At 42.5% G+C, this 21,050-nt stretch overlaps 1 protein-coding gene across 1 annotated transcript in view; it reads left to right on the top strand.

The window, feature by feature from the left end:
• Positions 1 to 14,155, top strand: part of LOC107376132 (pro-neuregulin-3, membrane-bound isoform) — a 679,379-nt gene extending 665,224 nt beyond the window's left edge. Inside the window, exons 8-9 of the mRNA XM_015945082.3 lie at positions 4,560 to 4,745; positions 12,514 to 14,155. Coding sequence (XP_015800568.3) covers positions 4,560 to 4,745; positions 12,514 to 13,156 — 829 coding nt within the window. The 3' untranslated portion in view covers positions 13,157 to 14,155. The remainder of the gene's footprint in view (positions 1 to 4,559; positions 4,746 to 12,513) is intronic.
• The last annotated feature ends 6,895 nt before the right edge of the window (positions 14,156 to 21,050 follow it).

Below are 21,050 nucleotides of genomic sequence, written 5' to 3'. Positions count from 1 at the left end.
GACCACAGAAACTAAAAAGTTATTAATGCATGCATTAGAGGATCACAGAGCGGGGAAACACTTTATATATGCTGTTCTGTTAATTCTGTTTACTACCGTATTTTCTGGACTATAAGTCGCTCTGGAGTATAAGTCACACCAGCCATAAAATGTATAATGAAGAAGAAAAAAACATATATAAGTCGCACTGGACTATAAGTCGCATTTTGGGGGGAAATTTGTTATTTTTCTTACAAAATCTGAGACCAAGCATTTCACATTGCAAGACAAGTACCTGTAACAATAACAGAATAAACAACAGGGGCGCAGCAGCGTGCCACGGCCTCCAGCAGAGGATGGCGGTGTTTCAAACCCTGCCAACGGGCGGGGAGAGCGCCCGCAGCACCCCGCCACAGGCTGCAGAAGATGATGGCGGTGTTTGACACCCTCCCAGCAGGGCAGAGGAGCTGAAACCTGGGCCGGAGCCAGCCCGCAGCAGCATGGTATACATAATTTGGTATATGTCACTTTGTTAAATAAGTCACAGGACCAGCCAGACTATGAAAAAAAGTGTGACTTATAGTCCAGAAAATACAGTAATCTGAATGACTGTAAAGCTTAGATGGAGATATCAGAAAAGCTGACAGTGTGTAGATAGTAGGAGAGATGGAGAACATGGAAATGGGCAGCCCACTGGCATAATTATTATAACAATTTGGCCTAACAAGTCTCTAATTCAGGGGAGTCAAACTCACACGGGGCCGAAATGAAACTCTGGTCGTGGGCCAAACTTAATATTTTTGAAAAAGTGACGGCAAATTTGCGCATTTTCTTTATCAACATATATGCAATTTTGAACCTTTAAATTTGGAAACAAACATATTTCTGCATTAACACTGAATGTGGAATAACCAAATGACACACGAGCAAGTCAGTTTTAAATAAAACGCATCAGTGGTATTCATTACTTCTGGTATATTCAGCATTTTTAAAATCTATTCAGGATTTATGTTTTCTTGTTTATTCATTTTTTTTTATTTTTTATTCTCCTTTTTTCTCCTGTAATACGTGTCATCGCTGCTGTGACGTCTAGCTTTCCCCACTGAGGAACAATAAAGGGATTTTCTATTCTATTCATCTATCTGCAGCCTTTCCACTTCCTGTTTACTGTAGGTTAAATCTTTTCTCACGGGCCAACAACAAAATAAAATATCATTTTATCTTAAATGAAAATGCAACATCTCACCTGTTAACTTTCATGTTTTGGAGCAGAAAAAGAGCATAAAACCAACATATTTAAAGCTCAGTTTGCTCCACTGGTTTACTGTGATGCTCACCTGTTCCAGCCAGATACCTGCATCATGGGGTTGATCTGAGCTGAGGAGGAGACTCCTGTTGTTTTGTTCATCTTCATCATAATAATGACAACATTAGATGACAACAGGTGCTCACATAGGTTTGTACTGATGAACATGTCTGAGCAGCTTGACCACGTTGTTGTGTGTCGGGGAGGAAACACAACGACAGCAGCCACAGAGTCATGCTGGTTTGAGCGTGTTGCTGCTCGCAGGAGTTATATCAGCTCTGTCTGGAAGTTAGCTGGAAAACTTTCTCTTTCAGTCGTGAACACATTACTGAGCGGTTATAATCTCCATTTCTGGGCTTCAACGTCAGAAAATAGCTGAGTGAACTCGGCACTGAGTGAGAGGAGTGTTTAGTTTGTCCGAGACAGCGGAGCTGCAGAGACCGGCAGCAGCCAGCAGGCGCTGGAAAAAACACAAAGGAGGGGGCGCTTCGGCTCCGCGTTAACGCCGCAAAGCATCATGGGAGTTGTAGTCTTTGCGGTAAAATCGGCCAGCGGGTCAGTTTTAATATATTTTTGATATTTATCTCACGGGCCACATAAAAATGCTCCGCGAGCCGCATCTGGCTCGTGGGCCTTGGGTCTGACACGTGCTCTAATTGAATACCCCTGCTGTAGTGGGTGGGCTCCTCGAAGCAGGGCAGCCCCCAGAGTACCACAAGGTGATGTGTCCACTGCCCAAACACAGCACAAAGGAACAATGGAAGACATGGTTTAACATTCTGCTCATTCTGTGGCTTTTTGTTAGACTGACAAGAAAAGACCAGTGAAAGAATGCAGGCAGGACATGGGTGACCTCACCCTCTAGCCAATCGGTGACTGACACTCTTCTGACATAGTGGTTTTCTCCTCGGCATGGTACGCTTGGAGCCACAGCGAAGTTGGTTCTAAAAAGTGGCGGAAACTACATTGTCATTACTAGTGATGCAGTCTTACAGACATGCAGAGCCAAACCGAGCCACGCTGAGCTCACAGTGAAGCGTGGGGCACACAGATGCTCTGCGCCACGTCACGCCCACACCGTCATTTTAAAAAGAAGCCATTACAGTTTCTGAGAGTGGCGACACGGGGAGTGCAACGCCACGTCCCAGAAATGCTTTTACATTGAATACGCTGAAGATAGGTGCCAGTTCTATTTCAAGCGCTGTGGACATTATGACGTTGCTGCATGGTGTTGCAGTGGTTAGCACTGTTGCCTCGCAGCACAAAGGTTGCAGGTTCGAAACTCGGCTCGGCTGCGGCCTTTCTGCGTGGAGTTGCGTGTTCTCCCCATGCATGCGTGGGTTTCCTCCGGGTACTCCGGTTTCCCCCACAGATCACAACATGCCCTATAGGTTATAAATTGTAAGTCGCTTTGGATAAAAGCGTCTGCCAAATAAATAAACATAAACATAAACGACGTGGAACGGCTCTACGACACATACTCAACTGCCCAAACAAGGACGAGGAGCTTATAAATGCTACTTGATTACAGTATTGATAACGTTAAACTACTATTGATCTTAAAGTATTCTAATAACTTGCGTATTACCCATTTTTTATGAATCAGAGTCTCACAAAACACGATGGCAAGTCTGATCACGCATAAACAAGAGTCACTTTCATCTTCCTGTTCTCAAGTCCCGCGCGATGTTGTAACTATCCAAGAAGCGTTCAGCGGTATAGCGAGTCCTGCGTGACCATTTGACTTCCCAAAACCGCGGCGCGTCCGTGGCATGGCCCATCTGTCTTCTGTGTGCCCCAGGCTTAATCCTGCTAATCTACCCTCCTATTCACAGTGAAATCGAGATTTGTGACTTAAGTTATTCTCCGTAAAAGTGGAAGAAAGTCAGACATGGACACATGGAGCTCACAACATGTTCAGTGTCCTACCTCCAGCTTTTGATGGAAGTAGTTCTTTCCTCCATTACAACATAGAAAGTAGGCTAACAGTAGAGATCAGCCATATTTACCATACTAACGGGTGAAAAAGTCCTCAATCAACATGCTGAGTCAGCTCATCCTATTATCAATGTTACATTCAGGCGTTTCTTATTTTAAACCTTTCATCTTACTGCCGTTAACAAAAGGAATTAGGTTTTTTTATCCAAGACTCTCTATAAAAACCACAAAACTTTATATCTGAAAGAATATAAGTGACTTGTGCACTAAAACCCAGGGAGGAGTTGAAGTTTCTCACATCTAAACCTTTTTTCTAGCCACGACGATGACACCAGCACAGATGAATGTGTTACACGCTGTTCATCACAGATGTTTTCACACTTTTCTTTAAGTTTTTCAGATTATTCTGTATTTCTGTGAGTTAAAGAGAAAGGATGATCAACTGAACTCCAACAACAAAAGGTCTAAAATTAAAGGGTGTTCAAGCCGGGAATGCGGAAACTCGGAGGATTATGGAATTACAGGAATTACTTTTCTTCACTAAGTTTTGTGTCTGTTTGTCAGATGCTACGGCTGAAAACTTTAAATGAGCAGTTTTATGTGATAAAATACTGCTAATGGCTTTGCTTATTCTGTTTTATGACATTATTGTTCAGTAAATCCTAAAGCTGAAATCCTAAAGCAGGGTACGTCCTGTTTTTCCAGGACAAATCAAAACTTCAGCCGTCCATCCACATGGAGCAGGAACTTTGCTTCCATTTCCTCTGATTTCACAGTTTGTGTGCAGAGCTTTGTTGACTCGAACATTACTTGTGTGGCAGTCTGTTGCTCTTCAGTAGAACACGACTGCACTGGACAATATTTATTTGTTTGCAGTCACATTAGCTTATGCAGAGACACCATTGTCAGAACAGCAAGAGCATCGGGATACCACGGCCCAGAACAGCCACAGAAAATGGTCCAGATTAATTCTCTCTGTTGTGGAAAAATCTCATTTATAGTCAGAAATGGAAAACTCTGCCAGCGATGTTAAGTGCCTGACTGTAAGCTTTCTGTTGTTATGGCTAAGAAGCCCATTTTGGAGGCAAATATATCCTTCAAACAGCAGATTTACATATGAATGTGGGCCTGGAGTGGTGTTTGTGCAAAAATTAAACCTAAACTCAAAAAATAACAGCAGCATGAAGAGAGAATTTTCTACTTCAGAATGATCAGTCCAAATATTCTGGTTGTGACATGTTTGCTGAGTGTTTTAGCAGAACAAACCTTTTTCTGTTGAAATGTTTTTGGATAAAACTTTGTGTTTCATTTTGAAAATCTCCTTTCTGTTTGTCAGAAGTGGCTCGTTGTCCCACAGCCCCGACCAGAAAACACGATCTGCCCATTGGTCAGCTCCTCGCAGAACTCCGCCCATACACAGAGGGAGGCTAAACCCCATTGGAGGATCGAAGTATTCAGGCCCCGCCTACCAGCACCTCCAGGAGGTGGACCCGTCTGAGAAGGAGCCAGAAACGCAAAAAGGGTGAGAACTCGACAAAGTCCAAAAACATCACAGTTATTCAGACTGTCCATGTTTGAAGCACTGCTAAAGAGTTTTGTAACACTTTACGCTAGTGCTTTCAAACTGGTTTCAGTGGTTCTTGAGCCAGAAACCTGAGCATCTTCACACTCTGTAGCCCTCTGCTGACGAGAAACTCCACTTAAAGAGCAAAGTGCAGCTTAGAGCCTTCCGTAACAAATGTTTAGAGAAACATCAGAAGAACTTGTTCTCAATGAACATTTGCACATACATAAATTATTTAGACTTTTGGAGTAATTTTTGTGAGAAAATTGTTTTTTCCACGTAACCCGAAGATGTGTAGGCCAATGGAGACCTGTTAGCTTGTTCCAGAGAAAAATATGGATTATAGTTAGTTTTTCATTAGCTACAACAGGCTGAGCACGGTTGTTCATGACTGTTGTGATTTGGCTTTCAACCAGTACAGGAGGGAGAAGCGGGAGACGTAATTGCTGCTTTAAACTTTTAATTGTGAGATTAACATGTTATATTTATATATGTGTGCTTTATGCTGGTTTTAAATGTAGGTCGGGCTTTAAAAACCAGTCAGTTATTTCAGCTCCTCCCTTCATTGTGTGTCTCCAAGTGGTGACCCATTCTGATAAAACCCACTCATCCATCCATCCATCCATCCATCCATTTTCTTTCGCTTATCCGGAGTCGGGTTGCGAGGGCAGCAGCCTAAGTCGAGAGGCCCAGACTTCCCTGGGGCCAGCTCTTCCAGGGGAATCCCAAGGCTTTCCCTGACCAGGTGAGAGACATAGTCCCTCCAGCATGTCCTGGGTCTCCCTTTAGGCCTCCTCCCTGTTGGACGTGCTCAGAAAACCTCACCAGGGCTGTCCAGGAGGCATCCTGACCAGATGCCCGAGCCACCTCGACTGGCTCTTCTGGATGTGTCTGACAACACCCATTAAACAAAAATACAGACCCACCTCAGGCAAAGCTCAGGAGTCCTTTTCAGGAGTGGAGATTTCAAAGCCAATTCTTGGGATTTTTCTCCTTTCTTAAGAAAAAAAACTGGATTTTTAAACCCTCCTCCCTTTTGTTTTCCAATCTGCTGAGCAGCGATAAAAACAAGGTCATGTCATGTTGCGGTCTGCAGGGCTGTGGCACAAGCTGAAAGGAAGCGCTTAGGTTGGAGCTTTTAGGGACACTGCACATCTGTGTCTTCCACTCTCTCCTTTGTTCTCCCTGACTTCCTCACACACCTGTGTTAAATTCTGATTATCAGCCTGTTATTGTGGCGGCTTAGCGAGTACACCTGTAATTAAATCCTATTTAACAAGCCTGCTTAGCATCGAGGAGAAATGTGAAGGGTCTAATGAGCAGGAATAGATGGAGCCATTGTGCAAGACGCTGCGCGTTGACCCATTTTTCTTTGCTAAGTTATGAGTCAGCGTTTGAGCCACCTGGACTGGCACTTCAGGCATCAATCCAGTGGTCCCAGCTCAGCATTAAGCTCCACATGCCCTACATTCATGCTAGAGGAGGAAGAAAACCCTGGTGTGGTTAAAATAAAAGCACAGATATGTGCATGGTAAACCCTCGTCTATGCGGACTCTTTTAGCAGAAAGGCACAAGCACAATGTGTTTAGAGTTATCCACGGGTTATCCCAAAGGCTGAACATCATCAGATGGGAACCGTATTCAGAAAAACTTCAAATATTAGATATTTATTAATAGTTGTGAAATAGGAATTAATGAGCCCCGCGTATAAACACAGAAAAATGACAATTGAATGATCAGTTTAAAAGTAACTGATAGCAGTGATCTGACTTTATGTTTTACTAAGGCCCTGTAGTCGGGTGTCCAACAAAAAGAAAACATTTTTCTACAGTTTTGCCCATCATAAAGCATCTCTTTCATGAACTCAGATCAAAGAGGAGATGTGCATATTCTCCATTGTCAGCAATCAAAGTAGAGGTCAGACAATTCACATTCAGAATTTATTTGTGCTCTAATTTGTAGACAACCTTTTTGTAGGGGTGTTAAAAACGGCTCAGGTCAAAGGCCACAGCCAGCTAGAACGTAAGCTACGGTAGTGAGCCGATGATTCCCTCATCAGGCTGACTCTGAGGAAGAAAGGCTCCTAAATAAAGCTTTTGTTCAATGCTTTATTAGAGTTTTAGATAAGTTGTCACTACAGGGATGGTCATCCCAACCAGTGTATCACTTAGTCACCAAACACGATTTAAGAAAGGACATCATTTCAAACCGGTAACACCTCAGGCTCAGGTTTTTATCTGATCTGCTCCCTTCAGACTACAGCTAATGGAAATCACTCCACGCTAAATATTAAAGTTCCCTTTCATAAAACAAACACACCCTCGTGAAAAGGCAGGCACACACACACACACACACACACACATTCTGACCACTCACCTACTCACTGTTGTGTTGGTAGAGTGCTGTAAGAGCTTAATATATTACCTCTACTTGTGACCAATAAGCTGTGATACTGTATATAAATATAGAACATCAACCTGTTTGGTCTTAGGATGTTTAATCAGAAGATTCTAGGATTCTTTATTCATTAGGGGATTGTACACACTTCGATTTGATTCAAGAAACAGTCAGGTTTACAAAAGTAAGAATTTATTTTACAAACAATTAAAACTTGACAAATTGGTTAAACTATTATTAACTGTGAGTGGATGGAACTAAAGGTGGTGTCTGGAACCTATGTGTGAATATAATGTTGATCAGAACTTCCGTATCGCGGAGAGCTGAGTTCTGGATGTAAAAGAGTTTGGTTTGCGTTAAGCTATGGTTAATTCTTATCAAAACCACATCCAGACGCTATCTGTGTGTCTACATTACCCGGATTCAGAGACCCTCGTGGTGGACCCGAAAGTAAGAGAGGTCGGATGACCGCTGGCACCGCAGGGCTGTAGAGTACTGTGGTACCGATCCTTTCAGTCCAGAGATGTCTCGGGTCACGACAGACGGATGGAACCGTGCATCTGGCGGACTCTTAAGGAGTCTAAAGCCGGGCGTACACTGTGCGACTTTTTCACTCGCAGCGTTAAGCTTCAGCTCAAACTGTACGACTTCCTCGCAGAGCAGATCTCACGAGCCAGGCGCTCACACTGTACGACCCAGTTCTCGGATGCGACCTGACTGCTCACACTGTACGTCTGGTAGCAACATGTCGGCCCTAAAAATATGCTAAAAATAGCAGTTTTTACACAACACGTCATTTTCCTGTTGTCCTTCGGGAGTGCTGCAGGAGGACACACAGGGATGTATGGGGGTTGGATGAGGAAAACGAAATAAAGAAAGTAAATCTGTGTTTTGTGATCAGTTTAATTTGACATGAACACAACAAACACGCTTTCTTGACAATCTTTGTGAGTAAAAAAACGTGTAGAAACAAAAACGAACAGCGTGTGTTATTAGGGAAATAGCGGGGAGCGGCGTTGATGCAGGATTGCGCATGCGCCGTGAGCGGTTCTGATACTTTTTGGGTCGCAGCTGCTCGCAGCGCTGCTTCAACAGTGCGATACCCTCACGAGGGACAAGTGAAATATTAAACACGCCAGAAGTCCCTGCGACCTCACGACTGCTGATCGGCAGCTGGTCACGTGGTGTTAATCGTCTCTCGTAACCCCCTGTACACTACACGACCGCTCGGCGCAAAACTCGCCCCGATGTTGTGGATTCTCGCACGAGTGGAAAATCGGCTCAACAAAGTGAAAAAGTCGCACAGTCTACACCCGGCTTAACAATATCAGCTTTGTTCTGCAGGAACTATCTTGTTGTATCAGCTTTGCAGGTGTGAAAAAAGTTTTAAAGGTTTTGACGACGTGTCAAAATCTTTGCTGGTTAAAGAGGTTTTGCTACAGATGGACGGTCTGAAGCTTTCTCCAGAACTGAAGAAAAACCAGAGTGATCTAGTTTTAATGTTATGATGTTTTGGTTGGGCAGCCAACCAAAAGTTGACAAGTTTGGATGTTACCAAGAATCTCAGAATACACACGCCTTCTTTGATATTAGGAGGCTCTGATCTGGGTGAAGGGTTAATTATGTGTCATGGACTTAACTTTTACCTTACTTTGCTTGTGAGTGCAAATGTTATGACCTTGTCAAGTAAATGTGCTAAGCAATCATTGAGCACAGATTAATGAAACATTTCATTGTTTTATAATCATTATAAATAGCAATAATTAATGATTATCTCTTGTAAGTTTTAGAAGTTCATATTTAATTTTAAAAATCTTCTCTTCTTCTATTCTTCTTTGAAGCGAGGAGTTATGTAAAAGAGTTGCTCTGTGAAGGGACCTTGGTAGGAGGGAATGTTATTGTTATGATTTCATTATCTCTGTCAGAGCTGCAGGCTCTGAACTCCAGCTGGTGAGAGGAAGGCAGGCTGGTTTAAAGGGATTGCGTGCAGTCTCGTGTCTCCTTTTTGACCAGATGTTGAATGGTCAAACAATACCTAAACTGACCATTGCTGGACGTTACATCACTCATTCACTTTCAGTCAGATTTCAGCGAACAGCAGATGGACCAACAGACGGCAGCATCCCTTTTCTGTGGTACTGTAGTCTGCGTTGCCATGGATACGTTTGACCATGACTGCATAGAGACTGAGAGAAACACAGAGACAGAAATAACAGGGGAACAGTTCCAGAAATATAGAAACATTAGAAGCAGCAACACCAAAAACTGGATGTAATAGAAGAGTGTGCAGATAGAACATGGCAGCTAGGAGAGGCTTTTATTTTAGAGGCTTATCTCAGCCAAATGGCAGACAGGGAGACAGAAGGTCCTGTGATGTTACAACTGTTTTCAGATTAAGCTGTTTTCAAAAATGGCTGACAGAGAAGGATAGCAGAGTATTGTCCTCCTTACAGAAACCCTGCTCGTGCACACGTAGGCGTGACAACACCTACACGCATGCTCAAATGTTGCTTCGGGTCATTTTGAGATTTCATCAGCGGACATATTGGACACATTGAGAAGTTATCTTCAGACACACAGATTTATAAAACCTGGCTGTTGACACTTGCACCTGTAATGAGCTCCTATTAGAGATAAAAGCCTGGTCACTTATCTCCCCTCATTTGCACACAGCCTGCCTGTGATCCCCCTCCAGCTGCTCCCACATCGCTACGGGCTCCATATTTGAACTGCGCTTCATAGATCTTTGCAATCTGATTATGTTTCAGCACATCAAAAGGTAGATTTGTCTGTGAGTGTAATCTTGGGATTTAGCACCCTCACATCGTCCCCTCTTATCGCTGGCAGGATTCTCTCTGTGGGCTCCCAAATCTCTGCTGTGCTTTTTGTAGAAAAAAGAGAAAGAAACCCTTTGCAGACATAAAAAAGGAAGTGACTTCCTTTAAATCTGCAAACGCAGCGTCTGCTCTCGCCACTGCGGAGAGCGAAGTGTGGTGAGTTGGTTTTTGACACGACAGAGATGTGTCTTTCCTTTCCAAGAGCATTAATCATTATGAGGCCGGGCCAGAGCAACGCTGGATTTGGACCCTGAATGCTGTGTTGGAAAGAGGTCACGTCAGAAACCAGTGAACCCAGATCAAGGCCCAGAAACAGAACAGAGATGAGAACATCTGCATTCATGGTGGAACAAGCTTCAGCTCTATATGAACACCGATGAACGGGTGAAAGAGCCGTGGGTCTTGATCTTCTGCTGTTAGTTAAATTAATTAAATCACGTGAAGATAACAAAAGCTCATTTCAGCCTCGGATCATAACAGAAATCCTAATCAGGTGTGATGAATCAGACGCTCCTCTCAGATAATTATCCCGTCATCTCAAGCTATTTAAGCACCATCATTTAGTTCACTTCAAATTAAAAGCTGATTTTTCCAGATGATCTGATAAATTGCTCCGATAGACTCTTATCTCCATAGAAGTGCTTGTTTTAGTTTACCGTGGCAGCTGATCACTTCCCCCAGAACAGAGAGAAACTTTGTACATTTACTGATTTTGTGTCTGTTTGTGTCTCTCTGCTGAAGTTTTTGTTTATTGTGATTTAAAACGTGCGTGAATCTTCATCCTTCTCCACTCAGACCATGAGATAATGATGATGATGATGAAAGTGCCCCTGCTACATTGGCAGGTTACTTCCTGGTTCCCACATGTTGTTAACAAGGGTACAACTGTTCCCAACTCAGTGACGTTCCTTAGTCTACGTAGTGAAACATCTCCCTGGTTTAAATCAGATATTTAGAGCTTTAATAAAGTCAATTATCATTCTCTGTGGGGTCTCCAATCCTCAACCTCAGCATGATCTGCACTGGTTGAAGTCAGGACCGCAGATCACAACTGATCATTTGAGATTTTTGTCTAAATTGTTGATATTAACTGAATCCTTCAATCAAATCATCTCCTGGACCAGGAGAACTCTGAGCTCTTAAATGTTCATCTATAACTGAAAAGTGTTGATGTCCACCTGTAATAAGAAGAGCATTGCAGCCATCGCAGTTACAATCATGAGGCACATTCATTCCTTCAGTGGATGCTATGACTTTAAATCTGGTGAGAACTTAGTCAGCAGTAGTCACCATACCGATGTTTTAAAGAACCAGTGTCAGGTAGAACTCTAAAATTCTCTTAAAAGATGTTTACACACTTTGAAAGTCACATTTGTTTAATTCTCTTGCGATTCTGACAGAAATCCAGCTTTTGTTGCTCTGAGCCCTTGGATAACAGCCTTCTGAATAACTAAAGTTATATTCCATCAAGTTGTGTTTTCCTGCCTGAGTTTGCTTTCTTTGGAAAAGCTGAATTCAGTCATTCACTGTGAAGAAATGAGAGAAACAGACTAAACTAAACAACTCAGGAATGACGGATTGATAACATCAGAGCTTTGAGAACACGCTGATGCTTCGGCTCAGATACGTGAGATCGTAAAACATCTGAGAGCGCACAAAGCACATTTCAAACTTTTGCTTCACCATAGTTACACCATCGCTGAGTGTGACTCAGATCGGTTTTTACAACAAATGATCCTGACCTGAGATCAGCTAGTTCTGCAGAAATCACACAAATGATCACGTTAGTCCATGGCTGCAGCTGAGGGCCTCAGCTTCTCAACACACTCAGCCTGTTAAAGTCAGTAATAACCTCTGTTACACACACCTTTATGTGTGTGTGTGTCCTTGTGTGTGCGTGCATGTGCCTGTGCTTGTGCATGCGTGTGTGTGCGTGTGTGCACGCGTGTATGCATGTTTCTCTGTGTGTGTGTCCATTTGTGTGTGTAATTTTAACTTTAATCTATAATGTGTGGACATTTTTGCATTGAGGAAGCATTTTGCTGGTCCACACAATGCTGAGCACCCTAAAACCTGGTTTATAGGTTTGGTGTGAATTAACATTCAGTTTAGGTGAGTTTAGGTTAGGGTGAGGCATAGTGGAGTCACTACAATTAATGGAAGTCAATGGAGGTCCACACAAGCATATAAATACAAGTGTGCGTGCGTGCGTGTGTGTGTGTGTGGGTGTGGACTTGGATACAATGAGATAATAGGAAAGATGTCAGACTCATCTTCTTCCCCCTCAGCATTCGCGGTTAGCCTGTGCGATGGCGGAGGGCGGAGAGCTGCGCCTCTGAGTCTTATGCCAGCTTTGGCGTGGGAGTTTGAAAAGGCGATCGAGTTGCAAACACACCAGAGACACAATGACTTTTTCTTCTGTGTGAAGTCTGGAAGTTTTTCTCCTGCTGAATAACCTTTTTTCCCTTCCTCCCTTTTCTGTTTTCATTCAGAGTCGACATGCAGGGAGAGAACCAAGGAAACGACTCCAGACAAGATGCCTTTGTACATATGCAAACTCCCGCTGCTATGGAGACGCCGTCAGCTTTGCCTTGGTGCGGTCGTGATGAGGTGTTTTCAGGCCCTCGTCCTCTGCCTCACCTGAACAGCCACCGCAGCCTGAGGAAACTCGACCAGCGCCATAGCCTCTCCCCACCTCCCCCGTTTCGCTCCTGCTCCATCCCCATCATCCCTTCCGTTCAGTGTCACCACGACAGCGAGGAGTCGTGTATGCAAACCAGCCCAGAAACTACAGAGATGTCAATCACCTGCAGCGCCACACCCTGCAAACAGGAGAGGAGGGAGATGTCGGCTCGAGCCCGGCTGTTCTCGTCCTCCTGCTCATCGGCCGTTGGGCAGGACGAGGTGGCGCTGCTGCTGGAGGAGGCACAGGAGCAGCTCAGAGCACTGGCTCACAGGAAGCAGGAGGAGGGCGGGATCTTTGCCAGATCAACAGCCATGCAGCTGGAGGCCAGAGAAACTGTCTGCTTCTTGAACCTTAATGGAGGAACTTCTGGGGGACTTAGCTATAACGGACCCATGCAGACCCAACTTCTGAGCCAACCGCACAGAGACTCGGGCCAAAGCGGCCAATGAAACGACCGTTTAGGACCGCCGCTTATTCTGTTTGACAGACTCTGGTGTTCTGTGTCTGTGAATGGAAACGTCAAATCAAAAAGGAAATTATATATATATATATATATAAATATATATCATGGAAACTCCTAATGATATGCATACTGTATGGATACAAGCATATGGTCACCTTTACAAAGACTGACAGTATGGAAACGAGAAAAAATATTTACATGCATTCATTTTGAAAAGAAGACAACCACTTCTCCTTAGACAAAAGAAACCAAATAGTCTGTCAAATCCATGATGTTTTTAATTGTAAAAAGAATATATAAATAAATATATATAAATATATATGGATATAAATATATGGAATTTAAAAAGTGACCAACATGAAGAACACAGGAATGATGTTGCTATTTTCCTTTTGTTTTTAATTTGAATACTTTTCCCTGTTTAGTATGAATTCTGTCACTTTTTGTAACAGAAGAGCTTCATCGATGTCCCGCCGCACGACCTCGAGCCGCAAATACGATTCTGTCAAGTCTCACTGAGTCCAAACAGGAGCCTCCACCACAATTTCACCCCCTTTGCCTTTTTCAAAACTACTACCCAGCCAAGAAAAACATTACTGCCCTCTGGGGGGATCCACAACGTTTGGAGGATTCATGGCACAAAAAGCAAACTCCCCAGCTGAGTGTGTTTGTGGTGACAAACCGCCCAGGGAGCAAGAGGAACTTCTGTCTTCGTTCTGAGTCGGTTTTGCTTCGGTCAGAACAGCTACAAATAAACACACACACACACACATCACTTGTGCATTATTATTTTACTGACTGTGTTTGGGTGAACAAATTGCAGGACAAAGACGGACAGGTCACAGGAGTTCATCTGATATTTTTTAAGTTCTCCATTTTTAGTTACTGATGAACAATGCTGCTTTCTGGGGTGGTTGGGGGGGAGAGAACTGTGTGGGTTTTTGGTATTGAAACAAGAAATAAATGTCTCTATGTTGTATCCTAATGTGTGAATCAGAAGCTTCTCCATCTGAAGTTACAGGCAAAACGTTTCCACTTAAAACAACGGTTGCAGTTCTAAAGTATTTTGGGTGATTTTTGCCTTTTTTTACAGCAAAAGTTGGATTCAGACTTTGGTCTTTTTACAAACGTCTGCATCGGTGTGAGGAAGCCTTAGAGCTGTTGTTTTCACACAGGAAATGGTTTATGAAAATCTGTTGAAGACAAAATGCCAAAGATGGGTTTAGGAAAGAACATCTGTGTTTCTGAAGGGAACACTTAAGTGTTTTAGTGAACGTTTACTTCTAGAATTACCATAAGTGAAGAGAAGTCCGGCTTTGCCATGGAACTTGGAGCTCGCAGCAGTAGGACACATACAGAGGCACAAAGTGGAGGATAGTTTGGTTTCTAGGCATGTCAATAACATCTCAAAATAAAAAATGTCAAAGTTTGGAAAATAGAGCAGCTCAGATTAAAGAGCAAGTTCAACACATTTGCAGTGAGCTCTAGGATAAATGAATGCTGTAGAGTTAAATCTGCATACTGAAATCACCTCTGTTGCCTTTCAGTGGAGATTCCGAAAAATGACCAATCAGATTAACCTATGAAGCTTATATCATATATAAATATCCCGGATACTTATATATATATTGATCTAAGTTCATACATCAACCTGTTTGATCTAATTTTAAATCCAAAGATTAATGTTTAATTTAGATAATTAAATTTAATAGCAAAAGTTATTTTGAATCAGAAGTTAGGATCTTTGCTTTCAAATAACCAGAAATATTATACATTTTCTGTGTTTCGTTTCAATAATGAGACAAGTTTAAAAATGAAGAAATTTATTACTCACTATTTTAAACTGAAAGATTTGAAACAACAATTATAAAATGACAATTCAAGGATGACAATTTAATGACAATTTTCAACAGCTTTGATTTTAAACTTGTTTTAAAAGCAAACCTGCGGCTGAATGGAAGCTAAATGGAAAATACGAGTTTGGATGCGTGGATGAAGTTATGAGAAGGTTTTTTCCCAGAGAGTTGGAAGCGGTCTGGATAAAAATGGTGTTTTGAGGCTAACTAAGTTATTTAGAGAGAAACCGCATCAGACGCAATCTGTCGAAGTCTACCTCACCCATATAGAAGACCCTCCTTCCGATCCGAAGTGTCCAGGTGGAGATGGTTTTCTCCAGGCACGAGGTTGGTAGGAGAACCTCTATGCGACCAGATCAGTCGTGAGATGTCTCCTTGGGTCACTCGACTGGTGGAACAATTTGCATCTCAAGAGCCGTCACTCTGAAGGAGTTTTTCGTCTTTTAACTTAACTCAGAAATCAATGACTCTGGGAGAGTCTTTGTTAGCTGGTTACAGTTCGTTTATTCTTTGGCTATTCTGGTCGGCGTGACTGAACAGCAGGTGGAGGATTCAGGGACGGCCGTTTCCCTTTCTCTGTGGTGTTGGTTCAAGAACTCGTTCTGAAGCTGGGGATGGTTAGTTTTACCAAGCTCCAGGACACTCCCACTCTCTCAGGAAGAAAGCTTTCATCATGCGTCAAAACATGTGTGAAGTATTTACCTTTAAGTGAATCCTGCATGAGCTGGACACGTGCAAAGGCATCTTCTGGTTACTGATTAAACATTACTGATTGTCATAAATAATAATTATTATTAACCAAAGGTTAATAAGTCATTTCATTAATTAGAATACATTAAATATGAAAAGGATGATTGTTTATGATGATTATTATAAACCTTAATAATAATAAGCTTTTATTAAGTTATTTCATAATAGTTGAAGATGTCCTTCATCTTGGGATGGACACAGATAAACAGTCAGGCTGATGATTATTCTTCAGACACTCCGGATCCTGATGGCTTTAATTTGTGGATAAAGGCTTTATCTTGACCCAGCTGTGACCTAGCTGGAACGTGAACTTTGTCCCAGAAAGACGGTCATCCATAACGCTACAATGCCTTGTGAATCAATCTGTGTGAGAAAAACGCTCTGGCGATCAGGAAGCAGAGGTTACTCGATGGAGTGGGGGGGTGGGTAGAAAACAGTAGGGGCCTCATTTATCAAGCTTGCTTATGTACAAAACGGGGTCGGAAAACTGCTTAAGCAACTTTTCATGCAAACTTTGGGATTTATGAAAGAAAACTTAGCGTAAAAATGTGCACACTTTAAGTTTACTAAGGACCTGTCTTACGCACGTTTTGGACATGGAGAGCACCTGCAATGCTGCTGCTGAGAAGATACAGTTATGAATTCCAGCAACATTATCACTTGTACTGCTTTGTGCGCACACAGAACAAGCCACCCCGCACTCGCGCACACACACAAACACACACACACACCCTGAAGCACAGAATGCGGAAGCTGAATATCAGCAGGGGGGGCAGATTGAGACAGAATGTCATGCGTCTGTGACAGTGTGTGTCCTGTCACTGTGACCCGATTGATGATGCGCCCTGGCCACTTGGCAAAGGGAGATCTCTGTTTGGGTGACTGGTTAGTGCATGTGACTTTCACCCGGGAGTCTGGGGGTCGAAACCTGATTGGACTGTTTTTTTATATCTGCCACAGATCTCTCTGAAGAACTCACTCATTGACGGCTTCAGCAACGCTGTGCCACTCTGTGGATTTTCTCTTATTTGTTTTGCAAAAGCACTTCCTTTCATTTTTCCACCTCACCCACAAGTACCTGAATTTCTGCTTGTGAAATGGCGCTTCATTGATCTGCGGTCGGGATCGAAATGCTGCAACAAGCCGGCTTATGTATATGCATGAGATTCACAAGGCACTTTGATCATTTATGGCAGAAAGTGGGCGTGTTGAGGGCGGTATTTGACTAAAAAGCAACTGAGAATCTTCCACTTTAGTCTCTGATTTATGAAGCGGAGATTGCATGCAGCTGTGCGTACTCCATGTTTGATAGATCACAAACCTACTGGCGTAAGTACTTTTTTTTTTTGGCTGAGCTCAAGTATGGTTTTAGTAAGGATTCTATGCAATATTTGATAAATGAGACCCCAGGAGTCTTACTTCCCGGAGGAGTTCTGCCGCTAATGCTAATGGTTAGCTTCTACTAGCCATGACGCGGCTGCTCTATCCTGGATGCTAAACGAACAACATCTTTCCCCATGATGAGTAAAGATGGGTGAGTCCATGAATGCTAATTTACAGTGTGACGTAGATCTGTCAGGCTTTTCAGATTGGAGCATTTCCTTGTCTATTTTCTATCAGAAGCTAATGCAGGGAATCTGGGTAGGACTCTGTGTAATTCAGAGTGACTGATCATATTAAAAAAACTGTTAAAATGGTTTCTCAGTGAACATGAGGTGTTTCTTAGTGTCAAGGCGCCTAGCCTTGCGAGACGATGTCTTGCGAGGACAGGCGCCTTGCGTACGAGGATGCTGTCCTTTCTTGGTCAAAGAAAATGGTTAAATGGAACAGGCTTGCTTCACGTGACCATGGCAGTCAAGTGATATGGGAGATAACATTGTATTTTATACATATAAGTTTCAGTATGAATATATAACAAGCCTTTTACTTTTAAATTGTGTACATATTTGTTAAATTAAATATATACGTGAGTTAGTAACCGCTAGGCACCGAAGCTGAATCTACTACGCAAATAACCAACCATAGATAACTTCTTTGGGTCTAAAAAAAATAAAAATAAATAAACATTTTAAATTAGTTGACTTACTTTAACCCTCTCAGGCTCAAATTAAGTTTTGATAAAAGGACGAACAACTAAGTCCTTCAGGGGTACGCTGAGTTAAAAAATGCTCATGAAATATGTATGTGGAGTAACCAGGTAGGTAGGTTTTAGCGCTGCAAATCTGCAATGCCTGCCTCCAGAGGGTTAAACTTGAAATTTGCCCCAGAAGTAGCTGCCGGCTTCTGATCCGCCATCCTTTTGAAAATCCCACGGTGTATTCTGGGTAATTTTTGACCAAGGCTAGGTTACAAGACACCTCCCGTGTATCCTTGCTCAGCTAGCTAAACGGCTAACAAACAGAGAACACACGCCTCGGTAGAACATGAACATTGGGACACGTCTTGGCGGTTCCTGATGACGTATCACCTAGGCAAACGGGGCGGGGCCAAGACATCAAGGCGAGGTTCCTTTGCATTGAGAAGCACTCTTGGCCTCTAAAGAGCAAGTCAACCCCAAGTTAACTTTGTTTTGCTGAAAACTGAGTGTGTAATAGTGCCGTAGAAAGGTGTAGTTTGGGCATTTTAGTTCATTCAATTTTAAAAATTCAGCCATAAACAGTCAGTCTGGTGCCCTCTTCAGGGTGAAACTCTCCACTACATTAAAATTGAATCAGCCATGGCCCTTTGCTAAGAGGTACCCTGTGCCGTTCGCCAGTACTGTATTGTGTCTGCTGCACTGCCACTTTGCAACTGGGTCTCAGACTAGGCCAGTCCTCCAGTCGAGTTGGAATTGGAACAGCAAGATACATCACAAGCCCTCGAAAACAATACGAACCAGAGCTCCCTTATTCAAGGGAATGGGTTAGGGTGTGAGTGGAGTAGGACACTGATAGGGGGGTGACTTATTCTTCAAGTCAAGTTTTAAACATTAAAATAAGCCAAACAACTAAAAGTGTATAGTAAAAGTAAGAAATGGTTACTAAATTCATTATTGTAAAGGTAATTATTGGCAATTTGATTAGAAAGTCTGATTATTTCCACTGATTTACCTCTTTCCTACCAATTTTCTCTCTCCCTTTCTTTACATTTTGAATCAAATTTTTTTTCTAATTTAAAAAAAATTAACAAGTTTTTTTCTTTTTTATATTTTAACTTCTTTGTTTTGTTTTGGTGAAGCGCCTCGTGATTTTTATCTTGAGAGGCGCTATCTAAAAGGTCATTTTCTTTCTGTCTTTGAAATGATTTCACATCCATCTGTGTTGTGAGTTTTCCACATGACAGCTGATTCTTCTGTTGACTCTTGGTCAGCAGTGTTTATTGGACTGGATGATTGACGAAACAAGACAATTTAACATGTTCTTTGTTTAGGAGCATCAGCAGCAGAACCATGGCTGCCTGATGACGCGGGTCCAGTCCAGACCAGTCAAACGGAGTGTGGTTGGACCAGACACCAATAGATCATGGTAGCAAGGTCCATGGTCACGCAAAGTATCGGAGCTCAAAACAAAAGTTTATAACCGTTTTTCTACAAAAGGTTCCACAAGTCTTCAGCAGTGGCACCCACCATTACCCTGAAACTGGCACAAACCCGGGAAATAAACAGGAATTCTGGTGATTGAATTACTAGTAAGAGTTGTTTCAACAAACAACCCTTACTTCATGTGCTAAATATATTTTAGGAAGTATGTTTCTTTCCTCTGAGTCACTAAAGAAGGTAAAGTTTAAAGTTTTATTAAGCTGATTTTTCCAATAAGCAGGAAGTGAAACAATAAACTCAAAAATGTCATTTTCTCTGTTTTAAAAGGCTTTTTAGTGTTTATGTAGCTGAAACGGCTGATTAGTCACCCATGTTGTGAATGTTGTTTCAGTGAAATCTGCAAAACAGTTGAACATGTTGGCTGAGACCCCAAATGATTCCACATATGTTGTTCTGCGTTGTGTAGTTCAAAAAATATCTACATGTTCAGTTATGAGAAAAAACTATTTATTTGACCCTGTGGTAGCAAGCAAAGGAAGTAAAAAGCAGAAATGATCACTATATGTTGAAGCTAATAAGAATTGCTGTCCCTCCTCCTGCCACAGACTGGTAGAGCATCCCAAGGAGCTTCTTACAGATGTTGAAGGACCTCTGCTTCTTCAGGCCTTTTTTTGCTGTGTTTGTTGTGCTGTGCTACCAGTCCAGTTTATTGTCCACCCACAGGCCGATGTCTTTTTGGACCATGTCTACTTCCTGACATCTACCACCACTTTCCTGGTTTTTTGTGGTGTTCAGCTGGTTTGTGCTGCACGAGGCAGCAAAGTTCCTCACCAAGTGTTCTCATCCTGGCCCTCAGTAATGCTCTCCATGATGGCCGTGCCATCTTCAAACTTCTGGCCACAACACGCTTTAATGGTGTAGCTTAAGTCTGAGGTGTGAAGAGGAAAGAATAAGAAACAATATTTTATATAGCTCAAGATAAAACTCATGAGGCACCTCACACGAACAAAAATTTAAAAATAAATAAAAATAATTAAAAACATCATAAAAATTAAAAAAGTAAAAATCTGCATTTAAAATTTTTTATAGAGGGAGAGACAAACTGAATAAGGAAGAGGTGATCAGTGGATCCCGGGAAAGGCAGAGTTGGTAGAATGAGCAGAATAAGGAGAGGATGGTGATGAAGGTCACACCAAAGCCTGAACAAGTGAGCCTTCAGCTTCCTCTTAAAGGAGACCACTGAGTCCACTGATCTCAGGCTCAGGGGGAGAGAGTTCCAGAGTCTGGGGGCCACAGCAGCAGATGATCTGCCACGCTTGATCTTTAGCCTGGTGCGCTGCACAACCAGTAGTCTTTGAGCACTGGACCTCAGAGACCTGCTGAGGGTGTGGAGACTAAGAAGATCACCAATGTAAAATGGTGCTTGTCCACGTAAGGCCCTAAAGACCAGAACCAGGATCTTAAGATTTGAAATTTACCATTTGGAGCAACAAGGTTTAAAGTTCAGGTGAGTTTATAAACCAGCCTGTTACGTCCCCTCCTGAAGGTCTAGGAGGATGAGGGGACTAACACAAGAAAATAGGTGTAGGTGTGTAGGAGTGGATAAAGGATTAGGAGGTTTGAGTAAATACAAGAAGGATTTATTAACAAAGGGTGTCCGTGTCTGAACGGCAAAATAAGGCTTAACAATAACGGTGCAACATAAGGTGGAAACTGAAAACATAAGCAGACTAACTGCTTATGAAAAGGCTTTCTGC

The sequence above is a fragment of the Nothobranchius furzeri genome, chromosome 12 (assembly GCF_043380555.1).
Source record: "Nothobranchius furzeri strain GRZ-AD chromosome 12, NfurGRZ-RIMD1, whole genome shotgun sequence".
NCBI lineage: Eukaryota > Metazoa > Chordata > Actinopteri > Cyprinodontiformes > Nothobranchiidae > Nothobranchius > Nothobranchius furzeri.
This window is presented reverse-complemented; position numbering and strand designations above follow the sequence as displayed.